Source organism: Stegodyphus dumicola, chromosome 2, assembly GCF_044657685.1.
Source record: "Stegodyphus dumicola isolate Sdum_Otavi_A_Nest chromosome 2, ASM4465768v1".
NCBI classification, from domain to species: Eukaryota; Metazoa; Arthropoda; class Arachnida; order Araneae; family Eresidae; genus Stegodyphus; species Stegodyphus dumicola.
Genome location: NC_140769.1, coordinates 258975384 through 259000243, shown reverse-complemented (window position 1 = coordinate 259000243; position 24860 = coordinate 258975384). Strand labels below are relative to the sequence as shown.

General features: G+C 27.6%; 1 protein-coding gene across 2 annotated transcripts in view; it reads right to left on the bottom strand.

The window, feature by feature from the left end:
- Positions 1-14109: 14109 nt before the first annotated feature.
- LOC118192381 (exopolyphosphatase PRUNE1-like) overlaps positions 14110-24860 on the bottom strand; it is a 74598-nt gene continuing 63847 nt past the window's right edge. The window contains exons 18-20 of one of the 2 annotated variants that reach the window (XM_035363329.2): positions 23410-23508; positions 20679-20729; positions 14110-18118 (exon numbers count right to left, since the gene is read on the bottom strand). In XM_035363329.2, the coding sequence (XP_035219220.1) occupies positions 20699-20729; positions 23410-23508 (130 nt within the window). In that variant the 3' untranslated portion in view covers positions 14110-18118; positions 20679-20698. The remainder of the gene's footprint in view (positions 18119-20678; positions 20730-23409; positions 23509-24860) is intronic. The other variant, XM_035363328.2, reaches the window with a different exon arrangement.

The window sequence follows — 24860 nt, the reverse complement described above, 5'->3', positions numbered from 1 at the left end:
TAAAACAGAAGCCTAAACATAAAAATATAAACCTAACATAAAACTTAGCATTATTAATCATGCAGAGTATTCTTCATTTTTGTGAATTAATCGAATGGTTTAAAAAACTGTCATTTAATATATTATTTGTAATAGTCTAGTGCTAAGTTAAAAATTCTGTGTGGTTAAAAAATAAGAAACCTCAGCTTTTTTCCCTCAAAATGTTTGAGAAATATGAGTTCTGAGCACTGCTGTAAGATGTTTAATAAGAAAAACTAATTTGATATCTTTAATTTAAGTGTTAGTATGGATTAGAAAAGCTAAATATTAATTTCAAAAACTGAAGATGGTTGCAGCAGTCGAAAATGAATGAAGAGGGATCATACAGGGTTGTATGTGGCTCTTTTAAACTGCGATCTTAAATTCATTCACAGTACAAACATATTGACACATCAAAATGAAATTTCATTGTTACAATATCTTAATCTGTTAAATAATTTGAAATTCTCCCAAGACAATGAATTGTAAGCATAGTGTTAAAAAGATGTAGTTTTTAATATTCTTGAAAAAATTCAGATTTCCTTAGTGTTCAAATTAAAACTCTATGAAATGTATTGGCAAGAAATGGAACATAAAATGTAAGCAACAAGTTAAATTAGGAATGTAAAACAAGAGATGGGACAGTTGGTTAGAAATAATAAAACATTTAATTGAATCTATGGCAAAAAGATTATACTATGTGTTTTTGAAAATGAATAAGAATTAAACAAAATATTTAAGAAATTTTTTTATTATTATTTTTATTTTTGATAGAATAAGAAGTGTCTTATCAATTTTATGTTATGATTTTTCAGTTTCGGAGAAAAAAAAAATAATGTAAAAAATATATTCTATAAACATGTACTGCAAGGAATATTAAGTCATTTAATTTCAGTTTAATACATTTAAAATTTTTGATATTATAGTTGGAAATCAGAAATGTCCCATTTTCTTACTTTTGTGAGATGCTGTAAATATTATTATGCTTTGATTTTAGATATAAAAGGCTGTTTGTTTACCTTCATTATAAATTGTCTACCTATAATAATGGCTTTATAATAATAAAGATTACACATCAGAAAAAAGATACAAATCCATTTTATTCATGAAAATTTATATTTATATATAGAGAGAGTTTATTAGTTCTGAATATTTGTACCTGAATTACATGATTTAATTTGTGAATATGTTTGTTTATCAGTTACATCTGAATAAATGTTTGTAGTTTTAGAGACTGTGATTGAAGTGGAAAAGATAGCTGCATTCCTAATACGAGAATGCAATATTCTTTCCTAAACATATTTTTATTATAACATATGTTAAAACCATTTTAATATATTGGTGTACATTTTTAGAAATTATGGAATAATTCTGTAAAAAGTTTCTTTTTTTCTTTTCTTTTTTTTTAATCATGAAAAATGTATGCTTATTCTTAAAATTACTAATTCTTGGAAAAAATTTAACAACATTCTTAATGGTTTTTTTAATGTTTTTTGTTTATTTATTTAAGTTTTAAATGTTTCTAGTGCCAATCATTTAAAAACCAAAATTCAGAATAGTCATTTATGTGTTCTAAAACAAAAAGAAGTGCCAGTATTAATTAGATTCCTGTATAAATGTTTTATGTTTTGTGTATTAAATTTTCTCTAGTATAATACTTATTTCTGGACAGCAATAAGTAATTGCTTTCTATCTTGTAACTTTGTCTTTTGTAACAAAACTTGTGATGTAAATACATTTTGAATTGAACTGAAATTGTTCATTTATGGTAAAACTAGTCAAGACATGTATACCTTTTCCTTTTTATGCAAGTGTATGTGTGTATATATATATATATATATATATTTATATGAATAATGAATTTAAAACATCTTCTATTCCTTTCTTCCTGTTGTTTTAATATTACTTTAACTGTTCTCAGTTAATCTAATTTTCCTTCTCCTCATTACATTAATAACTTTGTTCCTTTGAATTAAGTAATAATTTATGATAATATTTCTTTAAATGTAAATGAATATTAGAACACTTTTTTAGCATTTAACATCCCACTTCAATCACTAGTCTTATGAATTATCCATTGTAGAAAATTCAAAAAGGTTCTGGTTTCCCCTGAATGAAAAATACTAGTTTTATACTGGCTGTTTAAACCAGAGCAATATGTACTAACCAATGATATAACCATTGTTAGTCTTGTAAACAAAAACTACATATTTTATGAAATTTTTATCATCTGTGTTCAACGGATTTAATAATGAAACTAGTTTTTCAAACTAGTTGCATATTTGACTGTTAGCTCTAGAGCAAAGTGTTTTCAGTTCCTTTTCCTTCTTTACTTTCAAATTAATATAATTCTCTCTCTAAAGAAGCAATTTTATAATTACTTTGACAGTAGCATCTTCATATTTTATTATAATGATCAGTGTTATTTTTAATTAAAATTTGACTTGAAGTATTCACTTCTGCTTTACTACTAAGAGTAAAATGTAAAACAAAATTTTACATACATAAACTTTGTAATTATCATATTCTTATATTTACAGCCCTGTGGATATATTTTATGGTAATCAGTTAATTATGAAAATGTTTCACTCATAATTAGCTTTGCCTTTTGTATATCTGCATTGTATAGTTGTATCAATTTTTTTTTATTTTTTTTTAAATGTAACACGGTGTATCACAAGTTTACAAATATGTGAGACAATGATGTTATAAAATCTGTTGTATATTTTTTTATTAGAATGATCTTGTTTCTTTGAGAGATGAATTATGATTAATTCATATGAATAACTGAATCAACTCAGAGAAGCACAATGTAATTTTATATGGAATGGCACAGTGTATGGTGCTGAACTTCACGTATGCCATTGTGAGCTTATTAAACTACTCGGAAGTTTCAACTGTAATCATTGTAGTCAGGTAAAACGAGTGTCACCTTAATAGGAGAAAATATTACATTATTTGATCAATAAGATTGAACTTTTATTCAAAATATAACTTTTTTCATTTTATCTTTTATTAACAATTCTATTCATGTCCTGTATTCTGATTACTTTTAAATGAATTTGTGTGGCATTTTCATTGTTTATTACTTCAAGTATGTTTAAGAACGTTTTTTTTTTTTTTTTTTTTTTTTTTTTTTTTTTTTTTTTTTTTTAATAGAGATTTTTTTTTATCATACATGTAAACTATCTTTAAACCTTTTTCACTGTATTTTACCTGATTATATGTGAAAAGTTGGCAACTAACTTTTTATTTGAAATAATTTACCAGTTATTACTATTTATTGTGGCTAATAAGACTGTTCTTTACTGTACTGGATTTAAACTTTTGAATTCATTTTCTTTATTCTGTGACATATATTATGTCATCAGTTTTTGTGCATGTACGTTTCAATCCTTGACTTCTAGCTCTGCAACATAATAACATGTCAGCATTCGAAACATAGCTATTAAAGCAAACATTAATTTCTGTTTATATATCGATAAGAGAATTTCAAGAAATAATAGCCTGTATTATTCTTACATATTTGCTGTTCTTTCTCTTTTCTTGTTTTTTTGTAGTTGCTTCTTGAAATTTTCTGGTAGAGAAACAAATGCTTGAAAGCTTTTTTTCTTTTTCTTTTTTTTTTTTTTTTTAAATAATAACAGTTAATAAAAATTGAGATTTTCTTTGTTGAGCGATCATGAATCAAGAATGTTTTTAATCAATAATCACATTATGTAATTATGTAACAGTTTAAAGCATTTTATTTGCATAATTGGTCATTTAAAGCTTTGTCTTTTTCTAGTAATTAGTAAAAGATATTATCTATAAACTTTTCATTCTGTTAAAAAACTAAAACTATGTATATTTAATATTTGCAGTCTTTTTTATTATAGTACTTTAATTAATAGCTACTCTGTATTTTATCTAAGATAAATTATTACTTTTATGGTTAGCTATGTTGCATGATGCATGTATATTTATGCCTGCCACTGTGCATTAATAATTCAAATGAGATAGATAACAATTAATGATCTTATTTTTAGTTGATTGCTGAAGGTGTCTGATGACTTAAATAATAACTTCAGAAAGTAGTTTCCCATTTGGGTAATATAGATATTTTAAAATGTTGCAACAGTTTGTGTATCAAGTATTTAATTTGCGATGAAATATAATCAAAAATAAAATGTGTAAAAGCTTTGGAATGAGAGTGAAGAACTTAAAAGGTCTGGAGTATTTTTAATTCTTTTTTAAAAACATTATATGTCCTCTTTTGCATTACTGCATTTCTTTTTATTTTTCAAAATATTAATGCAACATTTTTAGTGCTTAATATAGAAAATTATGACTGTCAAGAAATTTATATTTATTTATAGGCATAAAAGGAAGAAAAAGTTGAAAGTAAAAATTGCTATTCTTTTTGGGGGCAAACTGAAGAGACATGACAAGTCATGGAAATTTGACCAGTATATATATATATATATATATATATATAACAATTTGCAATTAGGAAATTTGACCAGTATGTATATATATATAACGATTCATGGCAAAAACATTGAAACATCATTCATCTGTGCATGTACTGAGGAGCTGACTAACTATTTGTTTTAATTTTTTAATGAAGCAGAATTTGTTTTAATGAAGCAGAAGACAGATTTCAAATGTGGCAAAGTAATCTATGAAAACACAAATATTCTGAACCCTTCTTAGGATTTATGAGATGAGTACCAGAAGTAATTGCCATTTCTGAATTTTAGAATTATCTGAATATATTTAAGAAGTGCCACCACAGTAAACAGGTGCAGAAGAAAAGTCCTCTTTGGTTTCTTTTACAAAATTAGTATTTCTGCAAAACATTTTATAAACACAAATTATTTATAAATAATGAAGCAGTTGCTGTTAATTTATATGGGGAAGAAGTCATGAGCAATTCCATGCTATACCCTCCCATTAAAAAAAATTTCAAATTAAACTAGATAACACATAAAAAGTAACATAACACTAGAACTAATAGTTGTTAAGATAAGTATACAGCTGAAAAATATTGAAATAACATGTACTGTAGTTTTGCATTTCAAAATTGCTGAAACTACCTTTGAAGGCTTGAAGTTGATAGTCAAGATGATGATGATTTATTAAACTGAATTGCCAGACATCCCAACAGCTCCTGAGTTCATGATAACCAAACCTCTCCTTTCTTCGCCAGAAAAAAGCAAACACACACACACACACACAAGAAAAAAAAAGAAAAAAAAAAAAAAAAAAAAATTAAACACTATGCATCTACTTTTCTGTTGTGAATGGCCTCACTGAAGAATATTCTGAAGTGAAACAGCAATACAGTTGTTGGTCTAGTGTTTCAGTGATCCCACTCTGGGTCCACTAGATGTTTGACGTTTGATTTCAAGAAAGATTTCTAACGTAAACATTTAAAACTAATATAGAATGAAAAAATCAGCATACAGGCAAGAAAACACAGAATTTTTTTTTTTTTTTTTTTTCCCAAACAATTCCTTTTATGTACAAAAAGAATCTGGAAGAATTCTTTGAAAAATGAGGGTCTAAAATGTATGGGCTGGCTTGTGTTGTTTTGCCATCTATAATTAATGAAGAAGATTAAAAGTGACCTATAAAGCCTTTTCCATTCAATTTTTCTGTGTGTATGATGGGAATTTTTTGTGTGTACCAGAAAAGATTAATAGATTTTAAGTTTCTTCATGCCAAACAAATGGATAGTCATCAACAGCCATACTTTGCCTAAGTTTTGAGTTCAATAGCATGGTAAACTATTTGCTTAAAATCACCATATTGTTCTAGGATAACATAGCAGATGCAAAAGGTTTAAAATAGTATGTCAGATAAATATATCAGCTTTGAATGAAATTATTTACTATCATAGATTCATTTTAGGAAATTAAATTATCCTGAAATCTGCCATAAATCTCTGCCTTATTTTCCATAAAAAATAAATACCAAACATCCTCCCTTGTAAATAATAATAATAATAATAGTAATAAAATCCAATTTTTGTTATTTTTCAATAGCCCAAAGAAGTTGTAATATATATATATATATTTTTTTTTAAAGTGGACATGTGCAAAGCAGAAAATACTTCTGTTAAACAGATTCTGTAAATCTTCCACTAGATTAATAAAAATTTCAAATGGAGAAGAAATATTTTAGGTTATATTGTAGTAAATTCCCACTGCTTTTCACAATTAGTTAATGGTTTTAAATTTATTTACTTTTGGCAGGGAATAGTTACATAGAACGTAAAGAAACTATCAGTACCGGAATTAGGGTGTCATTGTTTGCTAAAAAATAACATATATATAAAGTATATACGACCTTAAAAATATAAGCTTCAGTTTATACTTCTATTTCAGAACAATTTTATAAAAAGGTTTTACAGACTGTTTAATTTTATTTTTAACAAATTGACAATTATGTGGTGTTCATAAAAATGTTGATTTCAGTATCGCATGCAGAGAGGAAAATATTCAAATGAAAATTCTTTATTATATCAGCAATATTAATTACAAATTGAAAAGAAACGGTTGTGAAAATTAACAGTAACTTTGAATACTGAAGAAGTTACTGAATTACACATTACTGACTTGATACTATGTTGCAGATGCACAGCTGTATTAAACAGTATGCTATTCTGTATGCTTAATATATTCAGCAGCTAACCTAAGAATACCATTTTTATGTATTTATGTGATAGTTTAGATTGTATCTTTATTTTTACAATTAATCTCGTTGATTGGTTATGAAGATGCAGTATAATATGGAACCATGTATTATAATATATGCCATAATCTGTAATTTAATATCTCAGTTATAAACTATTTGTAAAACTATATTATTTGTTTTTAAGTCTTTGAAAGCCACTTGTTTTATTTCAGATTTATTTATTTGTACAGTTTTGATAGTATTCTTTAGTTTGAGCCATTTGAAGAAGCGTAGTTGTAAATATAGATGCCGCATAATGCATTCCAGGGTCATTGTCATCAAACATTGTAGATAGCATGTAACAAAGTATTGGAAGCACTGCATCTGAGCTGTGCCATGCATCTTGACAATTAAGGCTCACATCTGTTTATTACTGTTTACATATCAGAAATGACAAGCCACAACTTTGCAGATTTCATTGAACTGTTGACTTTTTTCATTCCTTTGGGAACTACAAAAGACATGCCGTTCAGAGTATTGTACAGCTGTTAGAATTCCATAATACTTTGAACATGAACAAGATAAATCTAATTAAGCTAGAAAATATATATAGATACGATTAAAAGTGATATTCATAATTGTTTCTCTTATGCATGGCACAGCAAACAAGCAGTGTTCTAATAATGAATGCAATCTGTCTTGCATTATATAGAACAAGAATAAACTGTGTAGAATTTGCAGTTAGTGTAATTTATATTATTCTCAAATATGACATGCCTGTGCTTCTTCTTAATTAAAATGTAATATGAATTTTTCAGTACACTTATGACAAAGTATATTAAGAAATAAATTTGTCAATTCCTACAACGTATGCTTTTTTCTTTTACTTTAAATGATGAGTGAATATTCTAAATAATAAACAATGATTTTATCATTTGCTTACTAATATATTACACACTATAATTCTACAATGGACATAATACAAAGTTACATGTTGATTTATGGAATATATAGTTTTGTGGAAATGAAAGTTATAGCATCTATGGTATTCTTTGGTAGCATACATCCTGAATTCTATGTTGAAGACTAAGAAGTGAATTCTCGCTAAGTCTAAGTTAAAGTCGCTAAGTCTTTAAGAATAAATACTGCAGAAGAAAAGTTTAAATAACCTTTTTATTTAAACTAAAATTAAAACAGGATCACTGCTCACAAATCACCACCACTTGTGGATACGCCACAGAAAATAAGAATGTAACAAATCACTAGTAAATTAAAAATTCTAAATGACTAGCTCCTTAGGTTAACACTAAATTGGCTGCACACTGCAAAGACGAGTCAAGGATTATCACTATAACCTGAAAGGTGTCGAACACCAAACTAGCGAGCTAATTTTAAACTCGCAACATAAACATCAGAATTAAGTCCTTTACTACTACTCTTGAAACGCAGCTTAAATACTACTTCTAAAATATGGAGACAATTTGCATCTGTGTCATACAAAATTTACATTCCGACAGGAAACTGAAATCAGGAGGAACAGGAAGGTCAAACTACAAATAATTAGTTAGAATAAAATAAATACCTTAAAAAGTGTCTGCCATTTTCTTGCAGATCCAAAATCTTTATACATATTTTTTGACACCCATGTAAGACCAGGGTTTATGGAATTCGTCTCTGCAACAGTAGCTCGCTTTAGGTCTTGTAGAGTATGTAGGTTTGCTTGATAAACATGTCCTTTCAAAAATTCCCAGAGAATGAAATCTGGTGACTTCTAAGTCAGGAGAGCAAGAAGCCATTGTCCTTTAAAGATCAAGTGGTCACCAAATATTTCTTCCCAAAATTTTATTGTGTTTGATAAATATTACTGGCATACTGATACAATATGCATTTATTTTATGTCAGTATAAGAATTTTAAAAGTAGGGGTTTCAGTTCTTGTATGTAATGTATTCACCATGCATGTAGACCTAATTTCTTTTGTGGATTCTTGTATAACATTCCTATGGTGATAATTTATACAAATCTGGCCTTGAAATGAATAGTGCATGTTACCTCTTCTATTTTCTCTTCAGTCAGTAGTGAAGCATGCCCATTCTTCTTCTCATTAACACTCTGGATCTCTGAAATGCTACTGATGATTCATGTTACTATAATTGCTTGGTATCATTGCAGCTGAAATCTAACACAAAATTGTTCTTTATTCTGGAAATCTAACTCAAAATTGTGCATACTCGTATGACTTGCTTCTAGAGTATAATACTTTGATAATAAACACATAGTGTGCTATTGAAAATGGCATGATTATATACAAGAAACATGCCACACCACGTTTTGTAATCAGAAAGGTCACGTTCTCTATATATGCAGAAACATTTATTACATACTGCATGCTGACCTCAGTTGGCTAATTACTTAGACAAATAACAACTAACTCAAAAAATGCTAAACAATATCAGTATGCTCTAGATAAATTGTATGTGCCATAAAATAAATGCATGTTGTAATCATAGTTCATTTAAAGAAAGTTATGCTTTTGAGTTTGAATGTATCATTTAATCAAAATAGCAGAGCATTATTTTTATTCATCTGCATTTAATAGCAATTTTGCAAAAGGTAATGATATTTTGTTCTCTTCTTTGTATGCAATAGCTTCACATTAAAAGTCTTCTATAAAAGCATTCTCCTTAGGCTGATGATTGCTTTGCCAGAATCGCAATAAATCGATCAGTTATGTTTCTTAGATCTAGAAAAGTTTTCTTCAAATATTTATAGCTATTTGAAAATTATCTTATTTCCACACTTAGGTACAAAACTAACAAATTTTTTTTTTCAAATTTTCTGACCTGTTAAGTGAGTATATAAAACATAAATATTCATTTGATAATTTTAATTATTTACAGAAGAAATTTCTTTTGCCATTATATGTAGTGTATAATCTTTGTGTGTTGTTAATCAAAAAAGAAAGTATAGAAATCATTAACTCCTCACATTTCCACGACACCTGATCAAGTACATCAAGGAATGCTCTAGAGAAATAAGATTTCACTGATTATATTATGCTGTTTTCCAAATCAATGATCCTCCTAGTTGTATATAGCAGGCAAGTAAATATAAATCAGCCTAGCAACAGTCATTATTTTGATCACAGTCATTATTATAACCATTTGGCCGCCACTGACATCTTATATTTCAAAAGTAATCTCAAATGACTTTCCATGGCTAGGATAAAGGGAAATGATGTTCAGAGACACATCACAATATACAATGCAAAACAAAATTAGGAAATTCCTCCTAATCACCAGAGGACAGAACATTTGCTGGTAAATATGTAGCACAATATAAAAATACATTTTAGAAAGAAATAAGTGAAAAATTTTATGTAATGTAAACAATTATCATTTTAAAGAAACTGATTTATTGTTATAAAAAATCCTTATTACCCATATCTTTTGAAGAAAGAAAACTCCTCTTTCAGTCTGAAATGGCCATACGCCTTATTTATTAATAAGGCATGTGGTCACTTCAGATTGAAAGATGGTTATATACAAGGCAAATTAATGATGTTTGGGGGAAGTCTTCTTCATTCTTTAAGAAAAGTACTTTCCAACTGACAAGTCTGTCAGTGGAGGTTGTAGTCTTATAGCAATGTAATGTATTTGAAACATGTTTGAGTCTGATTCAAATCTAGAAAAAACACCTACACCATATATTCTTCAAGCATCTGGTTCACAAAGCATGCAGGATGAGGTTGGGTATTGCCATACATGAAAATAGTTGAATCATTGATGGCAGAAGTATATATATACGGCATAACCAAGGGTTTTGGACTTCCTTTCTGTAACTATGCAGCTGGTCAGGATCGTTGAATTCATGAGTGCGGCTTTCTCATGCTTGACATAGTCAAAGCCTTTGACCACGTGTGGCATAACGGATTTATCCACAAACTCACTACTCTCGATCTCAGCATGTAGATCATTTTAATTCTAATCTCTTTTCTCAAAGAGCGATCTTTTAGTATTAAGCGGGTGAGTACTACACTATTGACAAAGCTATCCGAGCTGGCGTCCAGCAAGGTTCAATCCGTAGCACAGTTCTCTGTCTCATTTGTCAGAGATTTCCCTATATTCGATAACAACCCAAATAGTATTACAGTATGCTACGCCGATGACACGGCAATAATCTCCATCTCACTCAATCCGGGTTTCGCCATCACTAAGGCTTCTCTAGAGTATACAGGAGCCTTAGCCCAATCCTTCTTTAGCCATTGCCTGCATTCAGAACAGGATGCATGAGATAGGAAACTGTTAGGCTATTATTGAAAGGCTGTTATTAGCAAATGATGGTAATCATACTAAGGTTATAACTTGTGAGAAATCTTGACCAGGTTGTTTTTCAAAAAACTTACTTTTCTTGCAATTAGATTAACAAGCATGCAGTTACACTTTAGCTCATTCCAGTGGTGGAGGACACAACAAGCCATTGATTCCAACCATTTTTCACTGAGTGAAAACTGGGACTTGTTTGATATTATCATTTCTAATATGCATTTTGAACTGTTTTCTATTGTTTTTTTCACACTGCAAAGGATCTTTTGATGGTATGCGAAGTTAAAAGAATTTGCACATTATATCGAATTTTTAAAAAAATAATGGATAGGTTTTAATGAAATTTAGTATGAATATACATTTATAATAGAGAAAGAGATGTTCTTTCCAAAATAATTTTATATATGCAAGATTATCAGTAAAGCTCATAGTGCAGTGATGTTTAAAATCTCCGTTGTTATATCGAACTGAAAATGAATCTAGGGTATAGATCTCTCTCACAGCCAGACAGGTCGAGTAGCGTGACGGCATACTGGACAGGAGGCAACTGAGGAGTCTGCATTTGATCCCACTCCTGCAACAAGGCAGTTTTCAACTCTGGAATGGTTCGCAAGGGGAAATGGTGAGATGACATTGCCTCTCAAGATATGCTATAAGGTTAAGGTCAGGAGATCTGGCTGGCCAATTCATGTGGCGAATATTCCGACTTTTCATATAATCGTCAACCAGCTGAGCCTTATGGGCAAGTATTGTCATCCATTAACAGGAACTCAGACACAACTGTGCCCCTGAAGAGTCAAATGTAGGCTTTTAAGTTCTTTTTGTCTGTACCTCATAGCAGTCAAGAAGCCTTTATCATACAAAAATATATCATCAAGACATTACATGAAGTTATATTTTCCCCTACTATATTTCACATATATGCACAAGTAAAAAATTTAAGCTGCGATAAATTATTTATTCCATGTGTGTGTAAATACTCCATATTTTGAATGTTTTTATAATGAATATCCTCTATCAGTTTAAAATAAGAAATGAAATTTTTTGTTTTACCTTCAAAATATTTTTCAAGAATAATATATTCTTGAAAAATGAAATAGCTTTGTAAAAGTTAATATCAATTAATGAAAGTGCTGTTGTCAGCTGGATTTGAACAGCAGACTTCCAATTTTGAGGCAATATATATAGTAATCAGATTTGCATAATTTACATGTGTTCCATAGAACCACTTCTTAAAAATATTTTTAATTCAGTCAATATTATGTTAAAATTAACTGTAATACTTAGTGATATATGATTAGTGCAATTAATTTTAACTTGCTTTGCTTTGTACAAGTACTGTAACCACGAAAAATTTCGAGAATCACATTTCAAAGAAAATATCCATTTTGACCTCTCTCTCTCGAATCTGAATGATGTTTCTGCTTCACATTATGGACAGAAGGATTTTTATTCCAAAACAGATCGTAAAATGGATTTAAAATAGATTCAGAGGATATTTTTTCATGAAATCTGTATGTATCTCGCATAATTAAAAAACTAATAGCCTTAGAATGTGGAAATTTTGTATATGGAACTGCTATAACATGTAATTGTCCACCTCTTTTTTGGGTTGTAATCGGTCGCACCAAACGTATATTCATTCTGTTATCCAGGTCGGTGACTTCAGTTTTTTATTTTTATATGTTGGTAAATATAAAAGATAAATACATTTTGCTTTAAAAATGATTGAATGATGTTGTTCTTGTTCCAGTTAAGGTTTTAATGCTTTTAAGTAATATGCATCGAATAGTTGTAGAATTATCAATAGTTTAAAATTTAAGTGTACTAGGCCTAACGAGACCATCATTTGTCTACATTTGAAACTTAGTAAAACAGTGAATTAAGTCAGTCTGTGCACCAAGTTCAAATGTCTTTTTACGAGTAGGATCAAAAGCAAACTTTCAGTTTTGGTACACCAAAAATTTTGTCTTTCTGCCTGTTAGCCGACTTACTTGTTTTTGCATAGAAACTCAAATTGTATTTGGTGTTTGTTTTTCTGTAATTTACAATTTTTACGTATTTTTGCCGTGCCATGAAGTGTTGTTGCTGTCTTGTCCATGAATTTGATGGACGAATGGTTGCCAAAGCCTCAAGGAGGTTGGACTTCTACTTCCACCCCACTTTTGAGGGACAGCACTCCAGGGGATGGTCCGAGGGTCTTCCATCCTCTGCCCTTGAACCAAACCACACAAGAGAACTCTTGGCTCACCATATATTTAATGTTCCCCTATGTGTCAAAGACACTATACATTTACAAATATCCATGCTTTCTCCGGGATTTGAACTCGAGTTCTTCGTACTGCAGTAGGTTTCCCTAACTACTATACCATCTGGCCAGCACGAAGTGAGAACTGAATTAATTGAATGAGAAATAAATCTAAATGAAATGCAGCAAACAATGTGTATAATTTAATAGGCCGTACAAGAAAGTCCATCAAATATTTTATTTAGGCAGTGAATCAGCTGTTATTTATTTATTTTTTTTAATCTTAACAATGTGTATCTTGCCAAATAGGATATCTACACTTGTAGCAAATAGAAGATTTTAAGTAATATGAATGTTGCTTAGAACTTAAAGCTTGATTTTTGATGTTTATTTCTAAAGGCATGATAGGCGTTTGAAACTATATTAATTTTAAGAAGATCTACAAATACGGAAAATGAGTGTATTAGCAAGTTAAGATTGTCTGCCTACACTTCCCTTGTCTGCCTACAATTTAAAGACTTAATTCTATAGACCTAAATGCACTACTATTTCAAAATATTTCTCTAAGACAAATTTAAATAACTTTATTACAAATTTTGCATATAAACTAAGTAGAGAAAATTCTCATAAAAGTAACTATAACTATAAAGATAAATATAAAAATTTCAGAAAATGACAATGTTTCAAATGTTAGTTGATTATAAAAAATGGCATTTTATGTTCCTAAATGAGTATAAATTTTCTTATGTGTTTTGTTACTGTAGGTCACTGGTTCATTTATCCATCATTAGGCATTCTAACTTAATTTGTGATTTTTCATCTTATGTATAATATATTGCTGTAAATTTCACTCAGGATGGTAAATAAATGTTTATTGAAGATTTTTATTAGTTCATTTCAGTTATTTCACATAATATAAAATCTATAAAAGTTTCATAACATTTGATGTTCATATTTCAGTTAATATACATAAACAGTGATACATCAAAACTAATTTTTAATGTTATGTCTAGGAAAATATTAACAGCTTAGTTTATGTGGAATTACACTTTTGTAGTTAAAATGCGTAAATAACTTTTTATTTAGCTAAAATAATATGTATATTATTTTTTACACTCCAAAATTATAACTTAGATCACATTACCTGTATCTATAAGCTGTTAATAACATTCATCAAGTTTTTAAATAATGAACCACCAACAAATACCATACCTAATAGATACAATCAAGTTTGTTAAACTTAACAAGCAGTTTTTTTAATCTTTTTGAAATATAAATTTATAAACATTCAAAAAAGTATAGAATAAATAGTTAAAAATTGGAGCATACAGCTGGACGAAGTGATCACAGAGATAAAATTATTCAATAGTACAAACAGGAAAACAGTCAGTAAAGGATGGAACAAGCATTTGTGGAAAAATATTTGGCATTTTTACATACTTTATGAAGAACACATATTGTAGTTCATGAACACTGAATATTATTTTACAATGGCATTTCTTCTCTAGTCTGTAAATAACTGCAGCATTTCACGGAAAAATGAACACAAATTTAACAAAAATGAAGACATTTTTACCTGACTTAAAACCTTATTAGATCACATATAGTAAAAAAATACAGTCTTAATAAATATTTGATAAAATAAAATATTTATTTTTAAAAGATCAGCACAAAAAGCTTTAAACTAAATGCAATGAATACTTTAATTATTGGTGGAATACCACTATTGCATTAGACAATTATGTGTTTGCTTATAAAGTAATTAAATGAAATAATTTAGGTGATTTTTATAAATCATCTTGAATTTAATAATTCTTTCATATATAAAATTTTACTTAACAAAATATAAGACAATGCTTAATAATAAAAAAAAAAAAAAAAAAAAAAAGAAGAACAGAAATTAGAAATGCTTTCCTCCTGCATTATTACATAAAATTTCTGTTTATGAGGAGTTCCTGGTTTGCAAAATGTTTCAAGTATTAGTGAATTCATTAATATGCATCAAATAAGCAGACTGCAAAGAAAATCAGAAATGAGATCAGCAAAGAAAATGCATTCAGGTATCACAAACAGTGTTCGGAGGGAATACTTTTTAATGAAAAATATAAACATTTCCACATGAAACTGCACAGGAATGACTGATGTAAAATTGGCTCTTAAAAGTACTTTGACAGCAATTTATTCAAAAATACATACATCTGAATAACAAATGGAATAAAAACTGATACTATTAAAATTAATGATAAAAATAATTGCTCGTTAAGAATAAAATCCATACTAAACATGGAATGCTTAAACACAAGAAATATATTCAAAATAAATACAATAAACATTTTCTTGCAAAGTTTCACATATAATTAAATGTTAAAATTTTCAGAATGTTATTAAAAATTCTACTACTGCACAGTGCGTGAAAAAAAAAAAGTGCAGAATTCTAATTCTTCTAGTAGAACACTACTAGAAGAGTAGTGTTAACGAAAACTACAACAAATAAGAAGTTTTAATATAACTAACAGATTTTTAAGCACATATTTAAAAAAGAATTCACGCATATACACTGAGAGAGAGAACATAATTATTCAGCAAAGTGTGTTATGTGTATATACTATGCTGTTTTCTTGATTCTAGCAATGATATTACAGCAATGAACAAGAATGCAGCATCTTGTCGTATAGCACACATTTATTCAGCACTGTGCTGGGTAAATATTGTGTAGTTTTTTAATCTACGGATGGCATTATAACAGTGACAACAGTATTTTGCCATTTTAAGTTTATTTATACTGCCTATATAATTCAATCATGGGCATCATTGTTAACTATGCAAGAATATTTTAATACCATTTCTGTTAATCCGCAGAATAAAAAAAATAATAATGTTTATTTGAAATTTACTTTCCTAACTTTGATATTTCGACTTACCATACTTTAATGTTTCTTATTTCGATGGTGTATTACGTTATTCTCTATTGTTGATGTTATTTAAAATGTTAATAAATGCACAAATTAAACACATTATTTCAGAAGAAAGAAAAATATTTCCTATAGAAGAAATTTTTTAATACATAAAAGTGTCATTAATGCATAGCTATAAAAATAAGCTAATTCATGATTCCAAAAGAATTCAGAATATTTTAACTATATGATAATCGTTTTTTTACTGAGTAAATTCTCTGAAACTAATTATATTTCTCTTTCCCCCAAAATATTATCTATATATCTGTTAGAAATTAATTATTAAAATTCTATAACATATTCTTTCCTAGAATGATTATCCAAAAGAAGAGGATACATAGAATTTCGAGTATTAAGTATAAAAATTCAAATATTTCTAAAGCAGATCACATGAACAACAAAAATTATTCTTCCATATTTTAGGAATTTGAATTTTTATATTTAAAATTCCTTCAAGAGAAAAAAGAAGAAAAAAAGGCACCCAACGCTTTAGAGAATTATATTAGTGCTGCAGATTATGGGAAGTTTAAATAGTATATATATTATGTGAATAGTATTCTAATAAAGAATAATTTGGCACACCACTCTTCTCTGATAAAAAAAAATTGCTATTCATCTGCACACATGCACTATAATTTTTTTAAACAAAAAAAAAAAAAAAAAAAAAAAAAGCACAATGTATAGTTTTTTAATATAATTACAAAAGTACATTAATTCCTGAACATTCAATAAATGTGAACAAAATGTTATTAAAAAACTGTTCATAAATAAATAACACTTAATAACCTATCAATTCATACTATAGTATGGCAACTACAGTGAACATGAAATACATGTGATGTACAAGTCCTCAACTACATAAATCAGTATTTTTATTAGTCTCTGCAATATACAAATATAGCAAATAGTTCTACCATGATGAGGTAAATACTAATGAGTTTTCAGTCTTTATTCTAAGACACATTTTATACTCACTTTAACAATATTTCCTTATGCTTTATTTACATTCTCTCTTTAAACACAAATATAATAATTAAGGAAATAACTTAAATTTTTTAAACATATGAACAATAATAAACAGGAAAAATAATTGAATAAGATATGCTTTACTGTATTTACAATCAAAATGTGTATGTATACAAATGTAAAAAGACAGGTGGGAATATAATAAGTGCATTTTATATGTGATATACGGTAAACTTACAAATAGACATTAAAACCATTTAAAAGTTTAATTTTGCAAGATTTTAAAGATTTTTTTACAGAATTTTTTTTTAAAGAATTTAAACAATAACAGTGCATATAAATAGATAGGTACTTAATTCCTTTAATGGTAAGATAAATGTTATTTTTTAATGTTATTGAAACTGACGTGTTTAATGTCAGTAAACTATACTTCCAACTTAATTTGCACATGTATAAGAGATTTGGGCACATCTTGAATTTTAAATGATGCAGTGCCATTACAGTAACTTACACTGTATGATACTCATTTACATACATCCACAGATGAAGCAATTACAATCTTTACGATAGTTTTTCCTATTCAGTTTATATTTTAAATTTACATGAATAGATAATAATCTTTATTTATGAAATGTGACAATCGAATTCCAAATCATATTCAGATAAAACATGGCCAAATATTCTTTTGTCAAAAACCTAGTAATATTTGGGGATATACCACATTTAAGACAGTATTTTAATGAATGAATATAGATTTAATTATATGCACTGATATTGGAAATTACAATTTTAAATTAATAACTACTAAATTAAGCTCTTCTATTTTAGTGTGTTTATACTTAGGACAGATTCAGTGATTCAATAAAAGATATGTACAGTGGACTCTGGTTGTAATCCTTGGATTTCATTTGCTTGACATATTCTTTTACAATGCGTTGAAATTCAAAACTAAAATGATAAAAATATAAAATATTATTTTATGTGTATCAATATAAAATATAATATGAAAATTTTAAACTGAAAACCACATTTTTTTAAAATATGTTTAGCTAATAATTTTAGAATAAAAAATAGTAGAAAATCAGACGTTTTCCAAACTATAGACAGTTATATACGAATACCTGCACAAAAATTATTCTCAACTAAAATGCAAATGATAAATGACACTGGCAGGAATGAGACATTATGATGATACACAGTTTATGTTTAAAACACACATCTGAATTGAAAGCAACAAAATTATTCAAATGTACTAAAAGTGATTTAAATAAAATTTTTAAAAATTTAATTTATTGACACACACATAAAGGGAGATTAAGCCTATTATTATTATTATTATTTATTTAAGCTATTCTAGAGATTACTGAATTATAATTTGTTTAGTATATAAACTTATAAATAATCATATTGCTTTACATAAAGGCAAAAATTTATTTCACTAAAAATTTTAACAGAAATATATAACACATATGGTTTATAAATCAGCTGCATACATCATCACTCAAAAATAATAAAGAAGCATTGTCATAATAAAAAGCATAAGGTTTACTAATAACATTTGACTACTTAACAGTTACTTTGTTTTCCCCTCCAAATATAGAAGAATGAAGTTTCATAATTGGGCCATGACTTCGATTTACTGAACATTTTGTCTAAGAACTTTTTGCTATTACACATACCCAGAGGAAAAAATACCATATAAATTCTTTGTATCAGAATATTCAAATTCTTATGCATATTGTTTACTTTTTTACATACGAAGTCTATATATATATATATACATATAAATCAAAAAGCAAAGATTGGAAAGAAAATGAAAAACATTCTGTTCCTGAAAATATGAAGGTCTAAACCTTGCCTCTCCGGGTAAAAGTTAAGAAACTCAATAAACGCAAATTAATGAACTTTTCAAATACATGAAAATTAAAATCAGAAAAGAAAAATATTACAATTACAGAACAAGACACATAACAGAACAAATACTAAAATAATTTCTTATTAATCTCCTCTGTTTAATGCTTCAAACAGAACTTAACACAAGTTAACAACCTCCCATTCCACTTTTCCACCAGTTGAAACATACCTAGAAAGCACAGGCTTTTTAATTGTTTTTAGTTCTTTTCTATTCGACCTTCAATGGCTTTATCAGTTTGGTTCGACTCATCCCCTTTTTCTAGTATACTCTTAGGCACAGTTTGTTTAAATTTAAACAAACCTATCAGCATCCATTCTTTTAACACTTGAAGCGCTTTGTTGGAAATGGAGATTTTAAGAAAGGTGTTATTTTTCATTCATTTTTGTTCTTCTTAAACTTTTTTTTTTCATAATTAACTCTGATTTCTCCACCAGTATTTTTATTCATTCTCTTTTGGCATAAATTAAAATTCACAAGATGATAAAAAAATTTTCAGGTAATCAGCCCTTGTATTAGGTTATATATAAATCGACTGAACAATCTATTTTTCAAGTTTAAATAGAAAACTGCTTCATTAATTATTATTATTTTTTTTAGAATTTCCTTTTTGATTTAATTTACATTTGTATAATTTAGTTTTTGTACTACTTTTAAGCATTTGTATATAATTTTGGTTTAATTTGAGTACGAATGCATGTAGGGAAAAGTTCTGAGCATTTGAGACCTTTTAGAAATTTGTTATAAAATGAACAGCAGTTCAAGGTCTCAAATGATTCAAAGGAACAAAACATGTATTCTGAACTCATTAAACAACTTGGTTCAAGGCTTCAAAACAATTTTCTCTTGACAAGTTTTGTTTCAAGCATTAAAAGAGGAGATTAATAAGAAATTATTTTGGTATTTGTTTTGTTATGTATGTTGTTCTGTAATTTAAAATTTTTTCTTTTCTCATTTTAATTTTCAAGTAACTTTTCCGTTTTTGAAAAGTTTAATTAATTTGTGTTTATTCAGTTTGATACCTGGAGAGGAAAGGTTCATACTGTCATAACGAGGTCTTCATATTGTCAGGAACAGAATATTATTAACTTTCGTTCAGATCTTAACTTTTCGATTCTTATCTTTCACATTGATATGATGGACCTATGTAAAAAAATTATGCATGGCCATGTATGGTATGTTGGAAGCTAAGAAATTAAAGATTAGCCCACCAATAAACATTGTTAAATATTAGATTCTATTAGTTTGAAGGGCCAGACAGAATGAAGAATTGAACATTTCATCAAGAAATTAAATTATTATATGTAATTTACATAGAAAATTAGATAAGTATGAAAAATATTTACATTTTCAAACTAATATTTTTTAACTAAATGTATATGATGCAAACAATTCACAAAATATGAAAAGAAAATGAAGGCAATTTAAATAATAAATTAAAAAACACAAATTAGATTACAGAAAGAAAAAACAAAGTAAAAAAGAACCAGAAAAGAAAAAGAATATGCTTGGAGAATTTAAACAATACAAATGAGATTTCCTATTTTCTCTTCTAAAGAAATGTTAATAACATTAATAGAGATTTCCTACACATACCATGGCTTTCTGCAGCTGTTTTACGAATCCGGAAATAGGTCCACATCAAATCTTTGAATAGTTAAGAATATGTTAGTAAATTAGTATCACTAATTTAAGAAAAAAAAATGTTAAGAGAAGCAATTTATAGAGGCATAAAATGAAAAGCCTTAATGATATTGAGACATAAAATTTGACAACAAACTTCATATATAAAACACAAAAATATGGAATAAATAAAATTATCTAATGCATCAAGAATCATTCAAAGAAAACTGTAATATATACTGTTGTCTTTTCAAACAGGCAATGTGTACTGAATAATACTTTTTAAGTCTGTCTAAAATGAGAGTCAAATTTATGATCTTTTGTCAGCATAGGAGCATACTACCATCGTGCCATGGAAGTCATTAGAAACTCCTTCCTAGCATAACTAGAATTAATTAGTTTCACAGATCAGTTGTGTCCCCTTATTTTGATATAACATGTTCTCATAGAATCCTGATCTTCCTATCATATGCAATATTTAAAAAGTCTACTCTACCCACTAACAGGTATATTCTTTTCAAAGAAACCTACTTAAAACGAGCCCAAGAGTAAATGTTTGTTTCAGCTGGGGAATAAACCAAGTTATTTTTACCACTTTAGAGAAAAGAAATTAAAAAAAAAAATTGGTTTGTGATTTAATTTTAATCAGTACTTCCTGTTAATAAATGCATTAACATTGGATGTGCTTCTGTATTCTTTTTGTGATGACTACTTCCATTATTTCATTATGGATATTTTATTCAGCTTTATATAAAGAGATCTTTTTTTGTACTTTATATGGTTTATAATTAATTCTGTTGTTAGTGAATAAAAATAGTGTGGTTTATTAGTATTTGTTAGTATGATTGAATAGTTGAAAGCATGTCTGTAGATTTAAATTCAAACATGAATTATTATGGCTTATTTCTTCACTAAATTTCAATTCCTTGGTTTTTCTGATGTAGTTATTATCAGATAAATCTTGCAGACAGATATTCCTATCTAACTAATTACGCATCAAAGCATTCCGAATAAAAAATTTAAATCATACTCATCCCAAATGGCTTTTGCATAATTCAAGAAACATCTCTCTCCATAAAAAATTTTCAATTGGAATATTTAGATGTTTTTTCTGTATTTCCCAATTTCACTAATTTATCTCAAAATTTATGCACTTTACTTTCTATTGACAAAGATGGTGTTCAAATTAAAAAAAAAAGTTTAAAGACTTTTTCCTACATAAGATTGCAATATATAATATATGTAAAAAATGATAAAGATTATTCTGCAAAGCTATCTGACAAAGATAGATTATATGTTATAATTTATTTTAATATATTTCTTAATTACGAATTGAACAACAATAATCAGAATGGTGTATGAGATTTAGACAACGGAACTTCCAATTCTTTTGGAGCTCCCGAGTCCATGGTTTAATAATGATATGCAAAATTAATTACACAACAAAAACATATCACATAAGGGACTGTACACAGTCCACAGGGATTGTACATAGAATACTTATAAAAGAGACAAATGTAATTATATCGCTATTGTGTCAGATGACATTACCCTTACTTTTTAATCCATACGAGATTAGAGAAAAATATGACAACATATTTTACGTAAACATACAACCGTATATTTTTATTACTAGTATACTTATTTGTATATCTAGCTTGATAGACATAATATTGATAGCTAAGAGTAAACAATCAAGATGTTGGTCAGAAATTTTAATTCTTATTCTAATTTCGTATGTTTCACTTTGAGGAAAACATTACTCATAAATATATGCTTTTAAAAAAAGAGACACATCATGAAAAGGGATTGTTCATGAAATGCTGGATATTTTTTTCAGATAAGCAAAACAAAATTTCAAACAAATAAAATATTCTTTACATCACATATTAAATGTATATATTGCATTCATAATTAAATAATTTTGATATTAACTGAGAATAAGTAGAAATCATACTGAAATGCAACTGGAATTTTTTTAATTCTTATATTATGAATATTAAATTTCCTGACACATTTGTGATCAATGCCACATACTTTTTGGTGTGAATAATTTGTTCCTGTTACTGAGAAACTTTCACAATTTCAGTGTAATTTTGAACAAAGACATTCTTCTTTACATTATTTATTAGTCGCTTTTGACTTGAACGGAAGATGCATTCTGTTCATTAAATTAAATAACTGTAGCCAATAAAAATCAGTTAATCAAATGGCATTCACAATTTAAGATCGGCTGAACTATCCTTTTTAAAATTTAATTAAAAATTTTTTGTTCTTAATTTTTTTGTGATACCATGTAGGTCACATCAATGAACATAAGCCACTGAATATTGGATGCATGTAATTTAGATGATGCTCTAATTCCTATATATTTTAAACATTCTGGTGTGGCTTGGTTGAATTTTAAATTATATATATTATAAGGGAAGGAAACAAAGTATGCATGAATTATCTCAAATTTTTAGAGTAAAATTTGGTTACTCTACAAAACAAATTACAAATTTGCAGTAATCATAAAATACGTAAATTAAAAAGATACACATACACAAGGGGGAAAAAAGCAAATAAGCACCTTTTCATACAACTATTCAACAGTTCTGAAAAATTTAAATAGCTCTTTGAATAAAAAATGGTTTTAGAAAATTTTAAAACAAATTTTTCGATTTTTATTAATTAAGAGGAAAACATTACATTTATTACTTACTGTTTTACTTTATCAGGAATTGATACCTGATCTAGAGGTATGAGAAGAGAAAGCTCTTTCAAGCTGTAGACAAACTTCAATTTTCGACTAAATTTTGAGCTGTAAAAAAAAAGTACATATATATTAAAAGGCATATTACTTAGTTTACATTTTATATAATTGTGTATATAAAGCCAAGAAAGATTACATGTGCATTTTATTTAACTTGCCTTGTATATTTAAATTGAAATAAGTAACAAAGTGATGCAGATATAGAAATAATTTTAACTTTACAACTTTAAACAGTCAAAATCAACAAATATTAACATATAATTTGCTGTTACTCAGCACAAAACTTTTGGCAAGAAAAATAAAGAAATAAATAAAAATAATTTATACCCTTTTTTAATAACCTGCAAAATTAAACCTTTCATATTAATTTTAATGAAAAATCTTAATCTATTCTGAGAGGCAATTGACTTGATTTTACATTTTTTCAGAAGACTCTAAGATACACAATACCAATTTTATTAGTTTGTAATTAGATTTATTATGAATTAAATGCATTTTTATTTAAATAACTCAGATTAAAAAGTAAAAAAAATAAGAATATTTTTAAGAACAGCATCTAACGCTTTTAAATAGTTTAGTTTAGTAATAATAACAGACAGATTAAATATGAAAGAATAATATCTTATGTTTTTCTGAATGAACAATGCATTTACAGTAAACCATGCAAAATCACATTTTAGGCTAAGAGCCTGAGCTAATAATTTTGAAGAATTAGGTTTTCATGGCATATCAGATAAAACGGAATGCTAGATAACTAAAGCACAGATCATTATGATTCTACACATATATTCTACATGTATTAAATACGCGAGAAGATTTGTGATGGAATTCTTTTTTTTTTTTTATGCAGTTTGTATCCTTTGAATTTTAGGTTTAATTTAGTATCAGCTCAACGTGCACTTAATAAAGGCTTACCTACTACATGATAAATTTGAAAACACAAGACAGAATGTGTCAAGACAAGTGTCAACGGAAAAGAAATATTCTTTTCTTCATCAAACAGTCATATTATAAGTTGCCTAAATTTTTAAGTTAACTCAGAAAATTAAATGGTCACTGGTAGAAAAGTGAATTATCTGCAACATGACAGCTTTCCCCCCCCCCCCCCCCGAAAAAAAAAGTGCACTGAATACAGAATTTTTACTATGCTAGGCTAAAATTCAAGTCATTGTGCCACAAAAAGATATAGAAGAAATGCCTTAAAGTCTTTACACTGGCATAATTGCAATAATGATATTCAATAATGATGGCTGCTCATTCAGCAGCTGGTATTTTTTTTGGATGAAGCATTCTTATGGATGTGATGACTATTATAAATTAAAAAGTAAAATTTCTAATAAATAAATAAAAATTAGACATATTTTTGTTTTAAATGCATTACTGTATCCTGAAAACATACT